The 19,709-nt window shown below is 41.7% G+C and overlaps 1 protein-coding gene across 7 annotated transcripts in view; it reads left to right on the top strand.

The window, feature by feature from the left end:
• slc12a7b (solute carrier family 12 member 7b) overlaps window positions 1-19,709 on the top strand; it is a 34,070-nt gene that overhangs the window by 11,436 nt on the left and 2,925 nt on the right. For 2 of the 7 annotated variants that reach the window (XM_086020459.1, XM_086020461.1), the window contains exons 2-24: window positions 6,735-6,829; window positions 7,866-7,997; window positions 8,312-8,458; window positions 10,275-10,329; window positions 10,399-10,529; window positions 10,615-10,856; window positions 10,987-11,198; window positions 11,321-11,488; window positions 11,615-11,713; window positions 12,158-12,215; window positions 12,780-12,954; window positions 13,021-13,139; window positions 13,368-13,466; window positions 13,792-13,911; window positions 14,052-14,156; window positions 14,615-14,783; window positions 14,876-15,071; window positions 15,156-15,325; window positions 15,509-15,640; window positions 15,818-15,925; window positions 16,226-16,342; window positions 17,733-17,908; window positions 19,061-19,075. In XM_086020459.1, the coding sequence (XP_085876585.1) occupies window positions 6,735-6,829; window positions 7,866-7,997; window positions 8,312-8,458; window positions 10,275-10,329; window positions 10,399-10,529; window positions 10,615-10,856; window positions 10,987-11,198; window positions 11,321-11,488; window positions 11,615-11,713; window positions 12,158-12,215; window positions 12,780-12,954; window positions 13,021-13,139; window positions 13,368-13,466; window positions 13,792-13,911; window positions 14,052-14,156; window positions 14,615-14,783; window positions 14,876-15,071; window positions 15,156-15,325; window positions 15,509-15,640; window positions 15,818-15,925; window positions 16,226-16,342; window positions 17,733-17,908; window positions 19,061-19,075 (3,040 nt within the window). Of the gene's footprint in view, window positions 1-2,323; window positions 2,667-6,734; window positions 6,830-7,865; window positions 7,998-8,311; window positions 8,459-10,274; window positions 10,330-10,398; window positions 10,530-10,614; window positions 10,857-10,986; window positions 11,199-11,320; window positions 11,489-11,614; window positions 11,714-12,157; window positions 12,216-12,779; window positions 12,955-13,020; window positions 13,140-13,367; window positions 13,467-13,791; window positions 13,912-14,051; window positions 14,157-14,614; window positions 14,784-14,875; window positions 15,072-15,155; window positions 15,326-15,508; window positions 15,641-15,817; window positions 15,926-16,225; window positions 16,343-17,732; window positions 17,909-19,060; window positions 19,076-19,709 lie in introns of those variants that run through there. The other 5 variants (XM_086020462.1, XM_086020465.1, XM_086020464.1 and 2 more) reach the window with 4 other exon arrangements.

Genomic DNA, 19,709 nt, shown 5'->3' with positions numbered 1-19,709 from the left:
TTAGTAGCTTCTTTCACTAGCACAATGAATTTATGTCATTTGAATTTTGAATGAATTTATTTGAATGAATTTATTTCATTGTGCTAGCGAAAGAAGCTGCGGGGAGGACCCAAGCTATAAGTGATTAATTAATATTAGTTTTTATTCACCCACCCTGTTAATATAAGTGAGCATTATTCATTTAGATGACTTATGTTAGAAAAATAGTTTATATGCACTAGTGCACAATACCGGCACAGTATCTTTACCATGAGTTGCGGCAATGGACCGTCCGGTAAGCTTCAATTTTCTCGAGCCCTCTCTTCTGAGTCAGCCGTGCCCCCGACACAAAGCTGGGCCTGCAGGCAACACACTGTGGCACGTCCGCACAATGAGTGCCTGGCGGGGGATTTCTCGTTCTGCCAGCATAACGGCATTTAACAAATGACTTAGTTCGATGTATTTATCGATTCGGGATCAGCCAGGTAGTTGTATCGGTGAAAGTGAAAGTATTGAAGTGCAGCCAGCTCTCAAAACAGACTACATGTTATTGTACACTACAAGGGTTATAATATGTGCATTTCCACCGAAAAGTACGTTTTCCTTCCATCCATACTTAAAAACATTGAATTATTTCGGACTTCCCTGTAAGTTCACCATTGTTACTCCGCAGCCACATCTCTTTAACGTACTCACGGATCCCAAAGCGTTCGTTTTAAAGTCACTAAACCCAAATCACTGGAGTCATACATCTAAGATCTACTGAACCTAATACCCCGAAGAGACACCAGTACACTGTGGCACGTGTTACATAACTGACGATGTTGTTTGCTTTAGGGTTTAAGGGCCGAGGATATCATTAAGTGGAACGTACAAACACATACATTGATTGCACTTAGCCACACTGAAATTGCAGCCATCTGACATCAAGCCAAGTGGGGCTTGATACGATGAAATCCTTCTTACTGAGTGATTTGATAGAACCTCTCAAAGCTCAAGCCTTGACACATCTAATGATACCTTCAGCAGATGTTCACTGGTGACACAGGCTGACATTTTAGTTTGTGAATTTAGTTGACGGTGAGCTAGTTGTTCTTCGCTGATATTAAAACATAATAGTATGCAATGCATTACTGTCTGTTATTGCATGCTTTCCCAATGCTAACTGATGAGTCGTCACGAAGCACATATTTTTAAAGCTGTGTTCTTGTAGAAGGCCCCGGAGTCATGGCTCAGTGTCTCACCTTGAAAACAAGCCAATGAGCCCCAGCAGGGTGTAACACACTCACCTGACTGATAGGGTAGCCTGTGGCCAAAAGACTGAAACCCAAGTCCACATTCGAGGAGTTTGTGGCAAAAAGCCAGGCCGTGCTCTGTGCTGTAGGCCCAGTGTGGCTTCTGTGTTTTATAAAAAGTTCAGGATTAGCCTAATCTGGTTAAGTGATTGGAGTCCACTTCACATGCTCTTAGACAGACAGATTAATGAGCAGCTAAAACAAAAGTGGGGTCATAGATCAGAGGGACGACTTCCTGGAGTACTTAGGTAGTCTTGATGTTTCCTAGCGAATAATGTACATAATGGGTTCATATTGCACTGGATGATTCAATAAATGTGTCAGTGCAGATTTACATGGATAACACTACAATTATAGCTATATTATTTGAATCTCTGTGTTGTATGCAGTGTGACCACTAAGGTAAAAACACAATCCACTCTGCGATGCCCGTCAACCTGCAGTTTGATTTCATTTCTAATAGAACGTTGATTATCAAACAGGTATCAGTATCGCAACTGGAAAACATAAAAGACAATAACAATAGCAGCTAGCCAATTGAGAGACAGCTAGCTGAAGGCTTGCGCTAGCAGCTAACAGCTAACCCGTCCGCCTGAAGTCTTTCAGCCTCAAAATTGTCACAGTGGTCATCGGTTTGGCTATTGACAGTCAACTTCTGGTTAAATGTCGCATTATGTCTCGCATTTATGAAACAAAAATATTTGAACAAAATGTTTTGCATTCAAATTTGTATTTTCTGTCAAATGTTTAATTAGGGATGGCATAATCGAGTAATTGATCGCGGTTGATTAATCAAGTCTTGAAGCAATTTAGGCAATTTGAAGTGCAGTTGACTGTTGAATTTTCTTCATAGTTGGTCAAGGAAATAATCATCCCTCCCTAGGTTTAATGCATGCGTCCATTCATCCCTTCCTGTCCTGACACTCTTGCTTTTTTAAGCCTTTCCGCTTCCCTCACTTTTCTTTGCTCCTCCCACTCAGTTTGTGCGTTCACACATACGCACTCAAGTGTTAATGTGAGTAGAAGGGATCAGAAGCTCAGGGTGATTGAGGGAAAAAGCATGCGTGTGAGCGCGCGTGAGGGCGCGCGTGCATGCCGGTCTCGGTGGGAGGGTATCGGGCGCTTTGTGAGGCATGGCTGTCGCTGACATCGTCATCACAGGCCACTTTTCACACACACGCACATACCCAGTCACAGAAATAGCTGATCCTCACATTATCCACACAGCGCAGGCAGCATTCCTGACTTCTGCACTTCACAAACAATATCGCCATACTTTGGACGCCTATTACTGGAGTTCCGTAGGGACCACTGTTAGGACCCCCTCCTTTCGTGAACCTTTTTAAGCCCTGCTCCTCAAAATGGAGCACAGGGGAGGCTCTCGTCGGAGGGGTGAGTTGAACAATTTTTCAATCATGCTGCATTTTTTTATTCACTTAAAACGATTATATTTTAGCTACATCACATGAGTGATTTGTTGATATATGATGACTGTGCGCATTTGGTTTCATGATTCTTGCTGAAATGATTGCCAACACCAAAGTGTATTTGAAATTAAAGAGTTATGGTAGTTTGTTCTCCAAAATGATGAAGAATCTTTCAAATCTTTAGTAGTGCTACTGACAAACCATGCATGGCTTAATAGACTAGGCTAAAAAGGTGTTTGTGAGTTTTTGAATTTCCACTAAAATGTGTTCTAACATGACTGTCAGTTAACCTGTAAACTTAATTGCCTCTTTACTGATACTACATAATAAAGCAGTAGTAAAATTTTTCATTGACCAATAATTTAAGATGCAGCACTGCTACATACTATATGGTGGTTGATAGTTTTTTACTTACAGCTCAATGCTAGTTTTTTTAAACTGATAAAAAAAAAAAACATGGCAATGATGCTGACACCACAGTCGAGTTGAAATCCCCCCGTTAAACTTTGTTTGGTTGAGGGTGATTTTTGATTCTTGACAACATCTGGGACTTGTTATGTCTCCAGTATGCTGACAGTATAGTCACTCGCTTATGTTCGTAGAGCGCCATGGGCTAACTCTGGCAGCGTTAGGCAGCTTAGCCATCATCACAGTGCACAGCTTAGCCGATATAAATAGGATGCCTGGTCATTTATTACAACAGTGACCAGAGAAGCTGACCTAACCATTAGCGGATCTTCAATGTTCCCGCTTCCTGGTGACGAGCCTGTACCAATCAGTAAGCACGGAGTTAATGGATTCTGTTCCTATCCCAAGCTATTAAAATGCCTCTTTTAATCAGGAATGTCATCATTAACACAAAACTGAAGAAAAAAAAAATTCAAGGGTACTGGACATTCCATGCTTTTATGTAACAATTTGTAATTACATTTTCATGGCTCCATTTTGAAAATGAGGCACATCTCAATTATTCCAGTGAACACCATCATTTCCTTATGCTCCTCTCCAGAATTTGAAAATCATGTACAAATTGGGTGAATACTGACATCTGTTGTAGGTTATTTCTCTGTCCCACTTCGAATGACACAACTGCTACATGCTTCATACAATGGCATATTTTAGCGGTAAACCCATACACACTAGCACAAGAAAGACAAGTTTAAGTGACATCCGCAACAACATTCAGAGGGCCTGAGTGATAGGCTGAAATTTGCAGAAAAGTACTTGGACTAGCCTAAAACACTCTGGGACAAAGTGGAACCCTTAGCAAAGTCATTTAAAGTTTGAAAATAGGACGGATCTGCTAGTGACCCCAAACATACAAACTCATCTATGAAAATGGAGGTAATATGGTTTGGTCTGACATGGCTTCTTCTGGGTTGGGCTCACTAATCGCCGCTGAATTTCTGACATCTGATGGCAGTGGTAAAAGTCACTCAGAAGCCAAAAGAAACTTTGTGTGTGCCAAGTCACTAATGTTGTGGTTGACTCGCCTGACTTTGGTGCATGGAGCATGGGTCCAATGTTTGTGCAGTGGCTCTGATTTATTTTCTATCTTTCACAATTTCTTGGGTGTTTCATTAATCCTCAGTTAAGATCTCCAAACATGTTTTTTTCTTATATTTTTTTGCTAGCTTGTGGCTCACATTTTTCCTGAATCATGTGACCGTATATGATCTGGACAGAGACACAGGCGTCTTCACCTGGTGTTAAAACTAAAACTTCTTTCAGACTGTGACGATCAATAAAATATGTTTTGTTCAGTCTCTCTGTGCAGCCCGGTACCAATCGTCTTCGATGACTGTTCTAGCTTATTAGTATTGTTAAAAAACTTCAAAACAAAACAATCATTAGCATATGAATAACAATGCACAGTCCGCATTGTCCTGTCAAAGCTGCTGTGTAAAATCATGGACATTACTTCAAAGTGGCATTTAGGGGTGGGAGGAATCATGGATTCTTATCTACTGTAATCACGATGTAAACAAATCTGTATCTATTAATACATTTTGATCAATTACTGAAAAATGCAATGCTGCCGGAATGACAAATGTGTAACATGGAAGAGTGTGGCTGCGGCAAGTGGTATTTTTGGGGTTTCTTACTTAGTCCAGTCCCCCAAAGGCAAGGCTAGCTAGGTCACCAGAACGTTTGCACTTGATTGCATGTGCATATTCACCGATGTGTTGTGTTAAACTGTGATCATGAGTGGTATATGCTTAATATGCTTAATATTGCCATCGTGCAATATGAGGAATCCACCCGTTGTTAGCTAGCTCAGGGCGCGGCCATTTTGTCACTTCTGTCGACTGAAGATGACATCGAAGTTACTCAGGGCTCAGATAACGACCAATCACGGCTCAGCTTCAGAAAACAGGTAAGCCGTGATTGGTCGTTATCTGATCCCTGAGCAACTTCAATGTCATCTTCAGTCGACAGAAGTGACAAAATGGCCGCCCCCAGAAGCGGGTGCATTTTGCTTCTTAACTTGTATTCCACAAATGCAATATTAATCAGAATGCCGTATTTCAACTAGTGGGCCTGTATAGAACATATTCTGGAAAAAAAAAATGTTTGGGTTGCCTCCCTCTTTTAGTCCAGCCCTATAGCTCTTTCAAACAACGTACTCGAAGGATGTGACTACATTATTCATAATATGGTCCATAGCTCGTTTATTTACTGGGCACTGTTGTTAATCTTCCCGTTGTGTTATAATGTCGTATCGCATTAACTCTGGTATTTGGCCTCCGCTGTCAGCATTTGTTGATGCTGGCCCTTGCGCTTAGCTCCTATTACAGTTACAAGTGCAACGCAAGGTCACTGTCATAGTTATTGACAGGGGGGTGGAACCATGTAGATAGTTTTTGGTGGGCTAAGGAGAAATAAGACTTTCATTGAATATAATGTTACCACTATTGTGTGTCACAAATATGTGCTACTTGAATTTAAAAAGCATACTAAATCATATGAGAGCTATTATTGAGCTTTTATTGATTCTGAACTATTGTATTGTTCAATCTAACGTCATTGACCACCGCTGCAAAGGGCTGCAGAGTACAAGGACATCGTGACTTTCCCTGTGATTAAACCAGACTAAGCCGTGGTCCAAGCCTCTTATTCCCCGTGCATCTGCATCAAACAGTAAAAGATACCCATCAAATCCCTGCACTCCACTGCAGCCAGACTTCTGTAGATGGCTCATCTGTCGAAAACGGCACATGGTAGAGAAGTAGCTGATGTCTGAATCACCCCCCCCCAAATTGAATTCCCTTTGTTGAATGAAAGGTGATTTCACAATCATTCCATATTCATACATTAGATTTATAGCGTAAATAACTTGCGCTTGACGTCGATGAGACTGGAATTTGATCAAATGCGTATTGACAAGCCACAATACTTTTATCCTGCGGTTTTGGAGCTTTCAGATGTTAGTGGTTCATAAATTATAAAATGGGTAACATTTTATGTGCCTAATTGATCATGAGTGCTGTTTTATTTGTTCCCATCATCCTCTGCAATAATGTTGTACTTTGTATTCCCTCTTTGTGGTTACATCCACATTACTCATTTCATTTTTTTTCCCCCATTGACTGCTATTCATCTTAGTGCTGAACAAACGAAGATGGATTTTGAAAAGAGGTCGCGGGGGGTCGAGGTCTAACACTAAATTTGTCTGTTGAATTATGAGTGATGCATTTCACAATTTTTACATGTTGTACATCTATTTGGCCTTATAAAGGTAATTATGGTGAACGATGGCAATGTGGGGCATTCTTGGAACTATTAGAGTAAGTTAACGAAGATCACTCTGTGGTCCTCTCTGTCCTGTATAGATGTAGGCGTATAGCTTTTTTGCCTTTTAATGATTGTAAGAGTAAATACTGTCCGGCTATACGGGTACCATCTTTTACCACTTGCAATAAGCATTTATCCTGCTACCGCAATTTTGCCTTATTTAGCAGGGACACCTTTTTGCTCTTTGCCACACACCAGATGGAGCCCCTAAAGACAAAACTGTTTTATGTTTCCACAGGTGACGGCGTCCCAAAGGAAAACAGTCCCTTCATCAACAACACGGACAACGACAAGAGCAACAGTTACGATGGCACCAACATGGCACTTTTTGAGGTAAGCACATTTTTTTTTTTGGGGGGGGGGGGGGGGTCATACATAATACTGTAGCTTTGCCTGGCGTAAGCAAATAGTAAGAAAGTTGAACTTGTTCTATGTTAGTTCTCCAGAATAAGATCTGCGTTGCATAGTCACGTAGATGGTCAGTCAAGCAATATAAATATTAATGACCTTATTTTGTTTATCCAGCTGATGCTCCGCCAAGTACTTTGCTGTGCCATTTGGCTAACCTTGCTGCTCGGTGATCACTGGACCTTGTATTGACTTAATTAGAAGGCATAACCCACACTACATAAGCTTGATCAGGTCATGCTGCTGTTTACTAAAAGGTTTCGATTTTTTTTTTTTTTTTTTTGTAACATCCACCAACGATTGTGTTTTATCGGTTTCATTGTTTGTGAGCGACTTCCTGTCTGGGCCTGCTTTTTTAGACATTTACCTCGATCATTTTAAGGATGATGCCGATTTAGGAGTGTCTATATATTTATATTGCCATAAAATTCCTTCCAATTAAAAAAACACAATTCCATTATGGTCTTTTCGAATGAGACTTTCATTCGAATTCTGTATTTAAATTTCATTCAAATCATACCACATATCTTATTTCATTTTAATTGATAAATAGATGAAATTGTTCTCTTTATTTTCATTTTCAGATACTAGATACAGTTTAAATAAAGGATTATTCATCCATATCTAATCCAGCGAAATTTAGATCCTTGTGTCTTTTTGAAATCGGACATGTGTCAGTTGTTTTCAATGTATCTTAACTTGATTAAGTTAAACGTCATGATTAGGATTTTAGTGGCGAAAATGGTTCAGAACATCTGTGCAAGGATTCTTGTTGACTTTTTTTCATTTGATAATTTCCCATTTATTTGATTTGATGCCAACAATCTTACATTACCGCTGAAGATACTTTCGCGAACATTTGTAATCATATTTCTCTCACTCCAAACATGAGAAGTGAAAACGGTTAAGTCTTTTCTTCTGTGACTATTTAGCATGTGAAATCCTCCTTTTCTAATTGCAGGAGGAGATGGACAGCAACCCCATGGTGTCATCACTTCTCAATAAACTTGCCAACTACACAAATCTCACGCAGGGAGCACAGGAACACGAGGAGGCCGATGACGACGAGGGCGCAAAAAAGAAAGCTGTCAAGGTGCCGCATTTAGAGTGCCGTAATCTGTTCTAAGCACATGTATGCGTTTTAGGTCGAGGTGATTATTGTTTATTTTATAGATTTGCGGAACATAACACAATGATCATATCTGTTTCTTGTCTCTGTATTATTGATCTGGGGGTTTGCACGTTCTCACTTTTAGGTCATAAGACTGTCTTGAGTTTATGTCTGAGTCATTTTTTTTTTTTTTTTTTTTTTTTTTTACACCGAGCTTTTTCGAATGTAAATATTAGTATTCAGCTCTCACACTTGGTTTCAACATTGCATTTATGATTTATTTTCCCTCTCTTTAGAGCCCTCAAATGGGAACCTTCATGGGCGTCTATCTCCCCTGCCTCCAGAACATTCTGGGAGTCATCCTCTTTCTTCGCCTTACCTGGATAGTCGGCACGGCCGGCATCTTAGAATCTCTGGCTATTGTTGGCTTGTGCTGCTCATGTGTGAGTATCCAAACGAAAACATGTTTAGCATTTGTGTTTCAGATGCACTATTGGTGTATTTGAGCTGTAAGAGAGAAAGAAGCCCAAAAATTCCTGTTGATTCCTTATCTGATGTTCTCGAACAAGGAGCCGAAGGCAAAGGAGGTGTTTGATCCATGAAAGAACCAATACTTTTGATGTTTTTTTTTTTTTTTTTGGTTTTGTTTTTTGAACACATTTTGAAAAGGAAAGCATAAAAGGGAACATCTGGAGATTCTCATGGATCAAACACCTCTTTTGAACTTTGGTCCTTAAATAATAGCCAGACATTTTCAGACGCTCTTTTACCCTAACGTTTTGAAAAGATTTGAAAAAAAAAATACAAATAGATTCCTGGCATTGAACGGCTGAACTGTGAAAAGACAAATAAATTCGTCAATGGCAGTGAATGAGTTAAGATCCTTGTTGGAGAAGAGCAAATTGTGTCATTTGGCATCAAACAGTTGGCCATGAGCATTCAAAAGTTTAGACAAGGTAACAAAGAATTAAAATCACATGGTAAGGTTAAGGTTTTCTACAGAACAGTAAAAATATTTTAGAGGCAGTGTTAAAGGGCCAACTGAGAAGGCTACAGACCTAACTCGTAATATGGCCTCACGCTCAACATTTGTTTTTTTATCAGGAGATTTAAAGCAGCCACATGCAGGATTATATAAATTGATGTGTGTGTGTTTCTCTCTGTCTGCGTGCCGTAATGAAGGAGCAACCTTTCCCCTCCCCGCGCTTAACACATAATCCCGAACCATCTGCAAAGTGTCAGAAATACTGCGATGTGCACTCTGGCACACTGATATTCCCGCGGTAGACAATGGATTACCTCAGATTAATCTGGAATATTACATGCAGGAACCGTGGGTACAATCTCAGCCGAACGCTTTTTTACCTCCTTCCCCGAAGGAATGCTTCCTTTGACCTTTGCATTCACATTTTGCAACAACTGGCAAAGTAATGACAGTTTAGATGTTTTTCCGATTGGAAACTGAAAAAAAGATAAAGTCCCAATCTTCTAAAGCAAGTGGCAAAAGTTTAGAAACGATTTACTGCATTAACCTTAAATGAGACATGATTCCTTGAACGTATTTATGATTCATGTTAAAGTAACGTAAATACACTAACTTCCTTACTACTTTTCTTGGTGGTATCTTAAATCGGGTATTCCTGAAAGAGTGCGAGTCAAGTCGTATAGCTGCTTTGGATTTCCAAGGAAGTGAACGGTCAAATCAACAGCTAATTGGCTTTACTCCAGCTCGTCTGCCGTTTTAAACCGGATGGTCGACGAAGAGCCGGAGGTTTATCTTGGTCATGGATAGTCTCGGCTTTTCCCCTGTTGGCCACGCTCCCCCTCTCTCTTTCGCCACTGTTTGTTTTTCATTTTCTCACCTTCACGTGTTCACCTCCCTCTTGTTCTGTTATTAAGCGAATGTAACCTCCATGTCTCTGTTAGCTGGAGCCCTGTCCTTCCTCTCACTAAGAAGGGGTGACTGTGTGATGAAAATTACAGCTACACAATGGCTGATTTCACGGAAAAGCTTGTATCCATTACCAATCCAGGAGATTTAGCGCATAAGCCTCCGAGATGTATTTTAACGGACTAAACGATGTCTTAACCCACCCAAGGACTCCAACTCTACGTATTATATAACGATCCAAGCATGACAGCTTAATGTTGTTTTCGATGGTGAACGTTTTTACCTGTGTCGCAAATACCTCAATTCAGTCAAGACCAGACATCAAATAAGACAAAATTTGAGGTTTTGTTCCTGCGTTCTCCTTCCAGACCATGCTGACCGCCATATCCATGAGTGCAATTGCTACAAATGGTGTTGTGCCAGGTATGATGCCTCATGATAAGCAATCGTTTCAAATATTTGCCGGCTCCAACGTGAACTTTTTTTCCACAGCGGGAGGTTCCTACTATATGATTTCCAGATCACTTGGCCCCGAGTTTGGCGGAGCCGTAGGTCTCTGTTTCTACCTGGGTACGACTTTTGCAGGCTCCATGTACATCCTGGGTACTATTGAGATTCTATTGGTGAGGAAGCACGCCATGCGTCCTGGGCAATCAACAATTTTGGACCTCAATGCTCATTTGCAATATGTCTCGACTTCCCGCTCAGACCTACATTGTGCCTAAGGCGGCCATCTTTGTGGCAGAAAGGAAGGAGGACGAGGGTGACGCCCTCCTGAATAACATGCGCGTCTACGGCACGTGCTGCCTTACGCTGATGTCCGTGGTTGTCTTTGTGGGAGTCAAATACGTCAACAAACTCGCCCTTGTCTTCCTGGCCTGCGTCATTCTCTCCATCCTGGCCATCTACGCCGGAGTCATCAAGACCATCTTCGAGCCACCCGATTTCCCGTGAGTCCAGTATACATCGGTGGATATGCATTTTACAGATTTCTAGATCAGGTTATGGAAAAGTCGATCAAGTTAGCAAGCGCATGAGTAGCGTGACGTACTCCTGCTCTCTCTTCTTTCTTTCTCGCAGTGTTTGCATGTTGGGAAACCGTACACTGCAGAACCAAAACTTCGATAAGTGTCTTAAGATGGACATAATCGATAATGTGACCGCAAGCACCCAGCTGTGGAAACTGTTCTGTATGGGACCCGAGCTCAATGCTTCCTGCAACGAGTATTTCCTCAACAACAACGTGACCCAGATTCAAGGCATCCCTGGACTTACCAGCGGGGTTATTTCAGGTTTGAACACAGCATGGGCTTGATTGATTAGAGTGGCTTGTTAAAATGTTCGTCGACGTTTCAATGTCATGTTACATTTGAACTGAGAGCATTTTAGAGCAAATCTTCTCGGACTTTTTCAGAAAATATGTGGTCGGAATATGGCCCGCTGGGTATGTTGGTTGAAAACAAGAAGTTGGCATCTGAGGGAGGAAGTGATCCCACTCAGGACATTTACCTGCCTTACGTCGTAAACGATATTGCCTCCTTCTTTACTCTGCTTGTCGGGATCTACTTCCCTTCTGTCACTGGTGAGATTGCTACCAACCAAACACACACATCGTACCACTTGTAGGTTTTTGTTTTTTTTTTGTCTTGGGCATTGGGCTTTGTGTTTTTACTAAGATGTCATCCTTTTTGTTTTTGTGACCCTTCAGGTATCATGGCTGGTTCGAATCGATCGGGTGATTTGCGGGATGCCCAAAAGTCCATCCCGATTGGAACCATTCTAGCTATCTTTACCACCTCTGTCATATGTATCCTTTTATTGTATTTTTTCTGAGACTGGATGATCAGTTACGCTGTTTAAAAATGAACACCGTTCCATTGAGTCCATAGACCACACTTAAATCGTTTTTAACCATCTGTGAAAAAAGTGAGTCAATTAATTTGAGATTTGTACCAGTAGTTGACTATTATTGTCTATCCTACGATACTGTATTTTCTATATTGAATGTATTTTTTATTGTTGGCCATAAAGTGACATGTGAGCACTTAGAAACACAGTAAAGCATCATATCACCAAGTATAATGGATGTAAATACCACAGGACTCTGGAACAGTTGCCTTTTTTTTTTTGTGGTGGGACAAATGAAGCTTGAATGGGCCCAAAAAAAAAAAAAACATTATGGGGAGACTTCATGAGGTGAAGTTTGGTTTGGCATATGACATAACTTATTTTCCTGAACAGTTTGCGTCAGATTTTACCTGTGTCGTGCTATTTGGTGCCTGCATTGAGGGTGTTTTACTTCGAGACAAGTAAGATTGCAATATTCTGCACACATTTCAAAATCTGCTGATTACAGTGATTTATTTGGCCTACAAGTTCACATTTCTTCATTTGTTCAGCGCACGCTACGCTTTTTGTGCATGAGAATTCAATCCCAGTACCTTTAAGTATTTGAGCTTTTCAAAAGAGTTACGAGGGTGCTTCAAATGTATGTATACTTTGTGTTAATACATTGATTGATTGACTCTTCACAGCTGGAGCCAATCCTAGCTTGCTTTGGGCAAGACTCCCAGAGGCCAACTTCTTGACTGTGAGGCAGACGTGCTAATGTGTTAAAACATACGGAGCTCCTTATCAGTTCAAAATGAGGTCGTGAGACAAAACTCAATACTATTTGCAAAATGTATTTCTGAAAAAAAAAAAGAAGTGCATTGCGGGAGCTCACAGATGTATGCTTTTGGTGTCTTTTTGGACAAAAACGAATGTGAATACAGCATACGACTCATATGACAAAGATGGAGTGAAGAGAGAATTCTTTCTCGAATTGGCTTTGGAATACTCCACATGCCTTTTTTTTTGTTTTTGTTTTGTAGGTTTGGCGACTCCGTCAAAGGCAACCTTGTTATCGGCACGCTGTCATGGCCTTCACCTTGGGTCATTGTGATTGGCTCCTTCTTCTCTTGCTGTGGCGCCGGACTCCAGAGTTTGACCGGTGCCCCGCGCCTGCTGCAAGCCATCGCACGAGACGGCATAGTACCTTTCTTACAGGTAAGACACCAACCCGTGTGAAATCAAAGCAGACGATCCTTTTACACGTTCTCGTGCGCCGTTTAGGTATTTGGTCATGGAAAGGCCAACGGAGAACCTACGTGGGCTCTCCTACTGACCGCTGGGATCTGTGAGATCGGAATACTCATCGCCTCTTTGGATGCCGTAGCGCCGATCCTCTCCATGTGGGTGTCTCTTTACCTAGTTTTCAATTCCCTCTTCTTGAGCCTTGGTGCAGTAGGTTCTTAACTCATTCACTGCCAGACGTTTTCAGACCCTCTTTTAAGAAAATATAAATAAGGTCCTGGGATTGAATGGCTGGACTGTGAAAAGACAAATAAATCCGTCGATGGCAGTGAATGAGTTAAATGGAGAAAAAAAAAATCATCTTTTAACCTGTTCTCTTCATACAGGTTTTTCCTTATGTGCTACCTGTTTGTCAACCTGGCCTGTGCAGTGCAGACTTTACTACGAACACCAAACTGGAGACCACGCTTCAAATATTACCACTGGTCAGTGATCTGTTAGGCATATAGCGCCTATATGGAAAAGTTATTGAGTTATTATGAACTCCATTTAGAATTGTTTGGAGTCCAACGACACAAACTCATGCCCATTTTGATGAATTCCACAACAAAGCCTGCAGAAAATTCCACTCGCCACCCTTGTCCTGAGAATTTCATCACGAGTCCAGTTTTAAGCCTTTCAGCTGTCCATTCCGATATGGGTTTATTTGTTTCTCCGCTAATGAGGCAAAAGCATGACAGTGTTCTATAAATAGATGGATTTCGTAATTAGTGGCTGAGAGTTGTTAATTGTTTTTTTTTTCTTCCGCAGGGCTCTGTCCTTTCTGGGAATGAGCTTGTGCCTGGCTCTCATGTTCATTTCGTCCTGGTATTATGCCATCATCGCCATGGTCATCGCTGGCTGCATCTACAAATACATTGAATACAGAGGGTGAGAATGACTTGGAATTTAATCCAATTTTAATTTGCAAAAAAAAAAAAAAAAAAAAACTGTGGTAAGACTTCTTGCGCCGTTTACACAGATGTGAGGTTAAACATCTGCTGTATTTCATTATTTGTGTCCTTTACCAGGGCAGAGAAGGAATGGGGCGACGGCATCCGCGGCCTTTCGCTAAATGCGGCCCGCTTCGCCCTCATTCGTCTAGAGGAGGCTCCCCCACACACCAAAAACTGGAGGTACAACCTACTCTGAACGTAACACTGTGGCATCTGATTCCGTGCTAGGTAAACAAAATCGAGGCAAGAATCGACCAGGAGTGAGTTAGACTAATCTCATTCTTCAATATCAAATTTGACAGACTGATTTGATAAACCTTCATACAGGCCTGTACTGGCGTGAAGGCTGAAATCGGTGGTCCTACCTATTCCCTGGGATCCAGAGCAAATTCTAAACTTTGATGAAAATGTACCTGTTTTCAGGTTGTAGTTGTTGATTGTGCTTGGCTTTGTGCAGTTAATTAACTCCAAATAAATTCTTGGGGTATCGACTGTATATTCTTTTTCTAATTGTATGAAACTGTGTGACTGGTGGGTATTGAAATGATCCAAACTAAAGAAACATACAAGTCAAGAAGAAGTGCCGAAAAAATTTCTTCTTTTTTTCTTTTTCTTTTTTATTATTTTTTAAAATCCAGGCCTCAGTGTTTGGTGCTGCTGAACCTGGACTCAGACCAAGCGGTCAAGCATCCACGCCTGCTGTCGTTCACCTCTCAGCTAAAGGCCGGGAAAGGCTTAACCATAGTGGGAAATGTATTGGAGGGGACTTTTCTCACCAAAGAGGCCGAAGCAAAGAAGGCAGAGCAGGTATTACAGAATACCACAGCGAAAGACGATAATCTTTTCATGCGTTTAACACCTTTTTTTTTTTTTTTTTTTCTAACTGTAACCGGCTCCAGAACATAAAGTCTTCCATGACAGCAGAGCGGACCAAGGGTTTCTGCCATGTTGTCGTTTCTTCCAACCTCAGAGATGGGGTCTCGCATCTAATCCAGTCAGCCGGGTTAGGAGGCATGAAGCATAACACAGTCCTAATGGCCTGGCCGGGAACCTGGAAGCAGTCCAACGACCCACAGTCATGGAGGAATTTCATAGGTACCGAACTCCATGCGCAGAGCAAAAACGGATCGGCAAAATAACGGAATATCATCCGTTTACTTTCCTCCTTTGCCTGTGCAGAGACGGTGCGCGAGACCACGTCCGCCCACCAGGCCTTGCTCGTAGCTAAGAACGTGGACAGCTTCCCCACCAACCAAGAGCGCCTCGGCGAGGGAACCATCGATGTGTGGTGGGTGGTTCACGACGGGGGCCTGTTGATGCTGCTGCCTTTCCTGCTGCGACAGCACAAGGTCGGTTCTAACGTGGCACGGGGCACGCTTTGAATTTGGTCCCTCCGGCGCGTGCTCCTCCACCGAAGGTCAAATTACGCAACCTAGTCGATTCTTTGTGGCAATGTCTTACTACAGTATTCCGATATTTTGTCGGCTCGGAAAGTAGAAGATACAAAATACCAAAAATAAATTGTGCTTCAGGTGTGGAGAAAGTGCAAGATGCGCATTTTCACTGTGGCTCAGATGGACGACAACAGCATACAAATGAAAAAAGATCTGCAGACGTTCCTTTATCACCTGCGGCTGAACGCAGAGGTGGAAGTGGTGGAAATGGTAAGACTTGTCGAAAGGATTTTCCATGAAATTATGACGCAACACGGCGGTTCTTCAAATGTGGTTGATTACAACATGAAGCAAGGTTGCAGTCTTTAAAAAAAAAAAATAAAAAAAAATCAGCGATTGAACTGAACAGAGGAAACTTGTGATGTTGTTTTGCTCTTTTTTGTGCAGCATGATAATGACATCTCAGCTTTCACCTATGAGAAGACTTTAGTCATGGAGCAGAGGTCTCAGATGTTAAAACAGATGCAGCTATCCAAGACGGAGAGGGAGCGAGAGGTACCGCCCACTTTCTTTTATTTATTTTTTATTTTTTTACTCCCTTCCAGTTTTCTAACAGACTGAGTAGTGATCTTTGATTATATGACGTTTTTTTTTTTTTTGCTACCTGTTGATAAGTATCACACATCCAGCAACATCACCTCTTATTATCGTACAAATGAGCTCCACTATCAATTAAAAATCAAACCAAGGTGTCACCTTTATACCCAACATGAAAATCCGTAGCACCCATTGACAGTTGGTCCCGTTTCCTTTTTATCTGCAATCACCTTTCGGGGGCTATGCCGCACTACTCAGATTCAGAGTATCACTGATGAATCACGTAACTCAATCCGGAGGAAGAACCAAGGTGCTGCCGAGGGCGCAAGCCTCAGCCGGCAGTCCTCTCCAACGGAGGACACGCAGGAGGATGAGGTAGTGGATTTTTGTCAAGCCCACCGTCCCTTACGTTTAGTGGCCCGTCCGTCTTCACAAAGTGTAATCTTTGGCTACAGTGCAGCTCTTACTTGGCATCAAAGTGTTACGCCAGATTGGTTGGCATTTTTAACATTTCAAATTCTTTACAGCTGGCATTGAAATAGCAAAAGAAAAAAATATGGACAGTATCACTCAATTCCTATACACTCTTATCATATCCAAGAAGATTCCTTTTTCAATTCAGCTGAAATACGAAAACTGCTGTGAGCTAGAGCCTGCAGCACATAGACATAACGAACCTCTGAAAATAAAGATCAGTAAAGGTGGAATCACATTCAACTTTCGGGGGTTGGTCACAGGAGTTGAAAACTCGACATGAGCCAAATGGTGTTGCTCAATATTGGACCCTACTAATAATTTACGGTTCAGTTGGATTGGGCTTCATCCATATTTAGTTCAGATTTAAAAATGCCAGTGTGAACAATTAATCGAGCAGTTGCCAAATACGATGCAGATCGCACTATGTTGCATTTCCTGCAATGGCTCAGACCCGAGAAGCAAATCATTCAATGTGAACACAGGCTGTGTTTACATACTTGCCGCCAAAATCTATGAAATAAATCATAACGGCACAGTTTAAAAGTGAATTGCTCGACAAAAATTTTGAACCGGTTAATTGTTTTGCTGCGATCGCCCATGCTGACTGCTCAGCTTTTCTTAGCGTGTTCTAAGCTCAACACAAGAGCTACGTGGTGCTTTGTGAATACCAACCTGTCACACCCCAAGAATGCCGCCCGAGCCCACATTATACCCAAGCTGCATTCGAATCTTCCCAAAATACCCCTGACAAAGAATGGACAGCATTGTTATCAAAAGTGACCCCAATGTTTTTCCTTTCAAATGGAGCTTACACCATCCGAGGTTATTTTACGCTCCATTATATAAATCAAAATATTACGTAACTGCTCCACTTGACAAGGCAATACTGTCCATTGTATTGTACATAGTCACCGCCCTATTTTAGCCCACACCTGCCTTGTATATGACTTAATCACAGTCAGTATGATGCAATACGGTTGTCAGGACAGTGTTGTGAATATAAGGAAGTAACATCGTCGTGTGTTCTTTTGTATTGTATTCCTCCTCTGTTTTGTTTTTCCTTCAATACATTTTCCCATTTTGTGTTTGCTCCTTTGGTTACCATCCCTCTCCGAATTGCTGACAATCATCCGATCTTCCCGGCGCTCTTTCGGCTTTTCATCATCACATTCATTTTCTTTCTCTCTTTGTGCTGCTACACAACGCACGTATCCTCTATTCTTTACTGCCGGACTTCCCGTCTGCCAAGCCCCTGCGCGTGTCTTGAAGCCATGTCTGTCTCCGGCAGGCCCAACTGATCCACGACAGAAACACGGCCTCCCGCGCCTCCATGAACGACAAGTCCGAAACTGTCCCCGATCGGGTTCACATGACCTGGACCAAGGACAAGCTTTTCACGGAGCGTAACCGCAACCGCGAGTGCAACTCCAACGTGGCCATGCGAGACCTCTTCAACATGAAGCCGTAAGTTGCCGTTAGCCGGTGAGCACTAAAATAGAGCAGATGTTAAATGGAAGGTTTGCGCCCATGTTAGACACATTCAGTTATGATGTCACTTTTTTTTTTCTTAATGTCAGTAGCCTAGCCTGTTTCCGCCAGTTGATTTTTTTTTATTGCAGAAGCCCGTTTAGGTTTCTGCCGGTCAAAAAAATATCGTTTTTTTTGTTAATATCAGAAGCCTGTTCCAAAAAAAAAGAAAAAAAAAAAAAAGGGTTTACATTGAGCCGCAGTTAGAAGAAGGCGAGGCAAAGCTTTGCAGATTATCATTGAAGACTACTTTAAGAGGGGATTCACAAACTGGGAAGTTTCAGTTGGTTTGGAAAAAACTCACAATATCAAACTTAGCCTTTGGACCCTGGAGAGAGTGCTTTGTCTCACCTTCTTCTAACCGCCTCCTCAATGTAAACCCCCCTTTTTTTTTTCCACTGGCGAAAACGGGCCTCCTATGGAGCTGTAGGCTTCTGAGAAAAAAAAACAAAAAAAAACAGTCTTCTGTACTGAGGAGGGAAGACAATCCGCTGACGGATATGGGATTTTGCAATTAAAAAAAAAAAAAAAAAAGATTTTAACTGGCGGGAATGGGCTTCCAAGTAACAAAAAAATGGGGTTTTTTTGTGTGTTTTTTTGGGTTTTTTTTTACTGTCTGGAATCCGCTTCCATCAAACAGATGATGCCCAAAAAAAAAAAAACGTTTTTTTGCCCACTTTGCTAAATACACAATCAAATCAAAAGCACTATACAATCGTTGACTGGCATTGCTGCTGCCAAAGCAGCTCGTGCGGTCATGACGATAGTAAAAAAAGATGATGATGACAGTGAAACGGGCCAAGTTTGCATGGCATGAGCATTCAGTGAGCGTGCGTACATGCATACTTTTACGGCTAGCCCCCTCAGCCCACCAATGTGGACTAACTCCTTGTCTATCATTATTAAGTCTTCACTCCCTAGAAGAGAGACACCTTTTTTCCACAGCTCGCTTGGTCCCAGGCGAGCTCAGCTTCGTGCATCAAGGCGAGCCATGTGGGACATGTCGGAAGCTTGCGCGGCTAGTAGTGGCGCTGATTTTTAGATGCATCTAAAGGCTGTCTGTCTTCTGTCCCATTTTTCTCCTTCCAGAGAGTGGGGGAGCTTGTAAGTTGCACTCTATTGGCCCTAGACTGCATGTGTGTGTACAACATTTGCATGTGTATTTGTATCGTGTGCATGCGCATGAGCGTACTTTGACCTGTAACTTGCGCATAATATGACTGTGAGCAAAATTGTGCTTTCCACCTCCAAATGTAAAAATATAGTTGAGATGGGCATTGGAATGAACTCTCAGGGAAAAAAAAACTCAAACATGAGTAACAAGATGTTTATTATTTTAGGTGTAACTGCGTTAAACTGTGTTGCATAATGCTGAATTTATCGCTGATCCTCATTAATTTTTATAAAGCAGTTGTAAGTGGCCAAGTGTGTACATTTTTGGGCCTCGGTTGAACGACGCTTCAAGATGTCGTGACGACACGGAATGAACGTATTGTTCTCAATAGATGAATAATACGAAATGAATCATTTGATACATCATGCCAATCCCTCAACTATACAATTACTTCTGACAATGAAATGTGGTGACATATACGGAAAGCAGAATTTTCATGTGTGTGCATTATTCAGCCTAAGACATGTGTTGACGTCACATTTCAAATCGTTTTGTTTACGTGCTTGTTTGTTTGAAGCCAAGCTTCACTAACACAGTTGAGGCCAAAGGTTGTGGGCAACCATT

This window comes from Filicampus tigris, chromosome 21 (assembly GCF_054856515.1).
Source record: "Filicampus tigris isolate MCC_2025a chromosome 21, RoL_Ftig_1.0, whole genome shotgun sequence".
Taxonomy (NCBI): Eukaryota; Metazoa; Chordata; class Actinopteri; order Syngnathiformes; family Syngnathidae; genus Filicampus; species Filicampus tigris.
The sequence above is the reverse complement of the archived record's forward strand: the minus strand, read 5'-3'. Positions and strand labels throughout refer to the sequence as shown.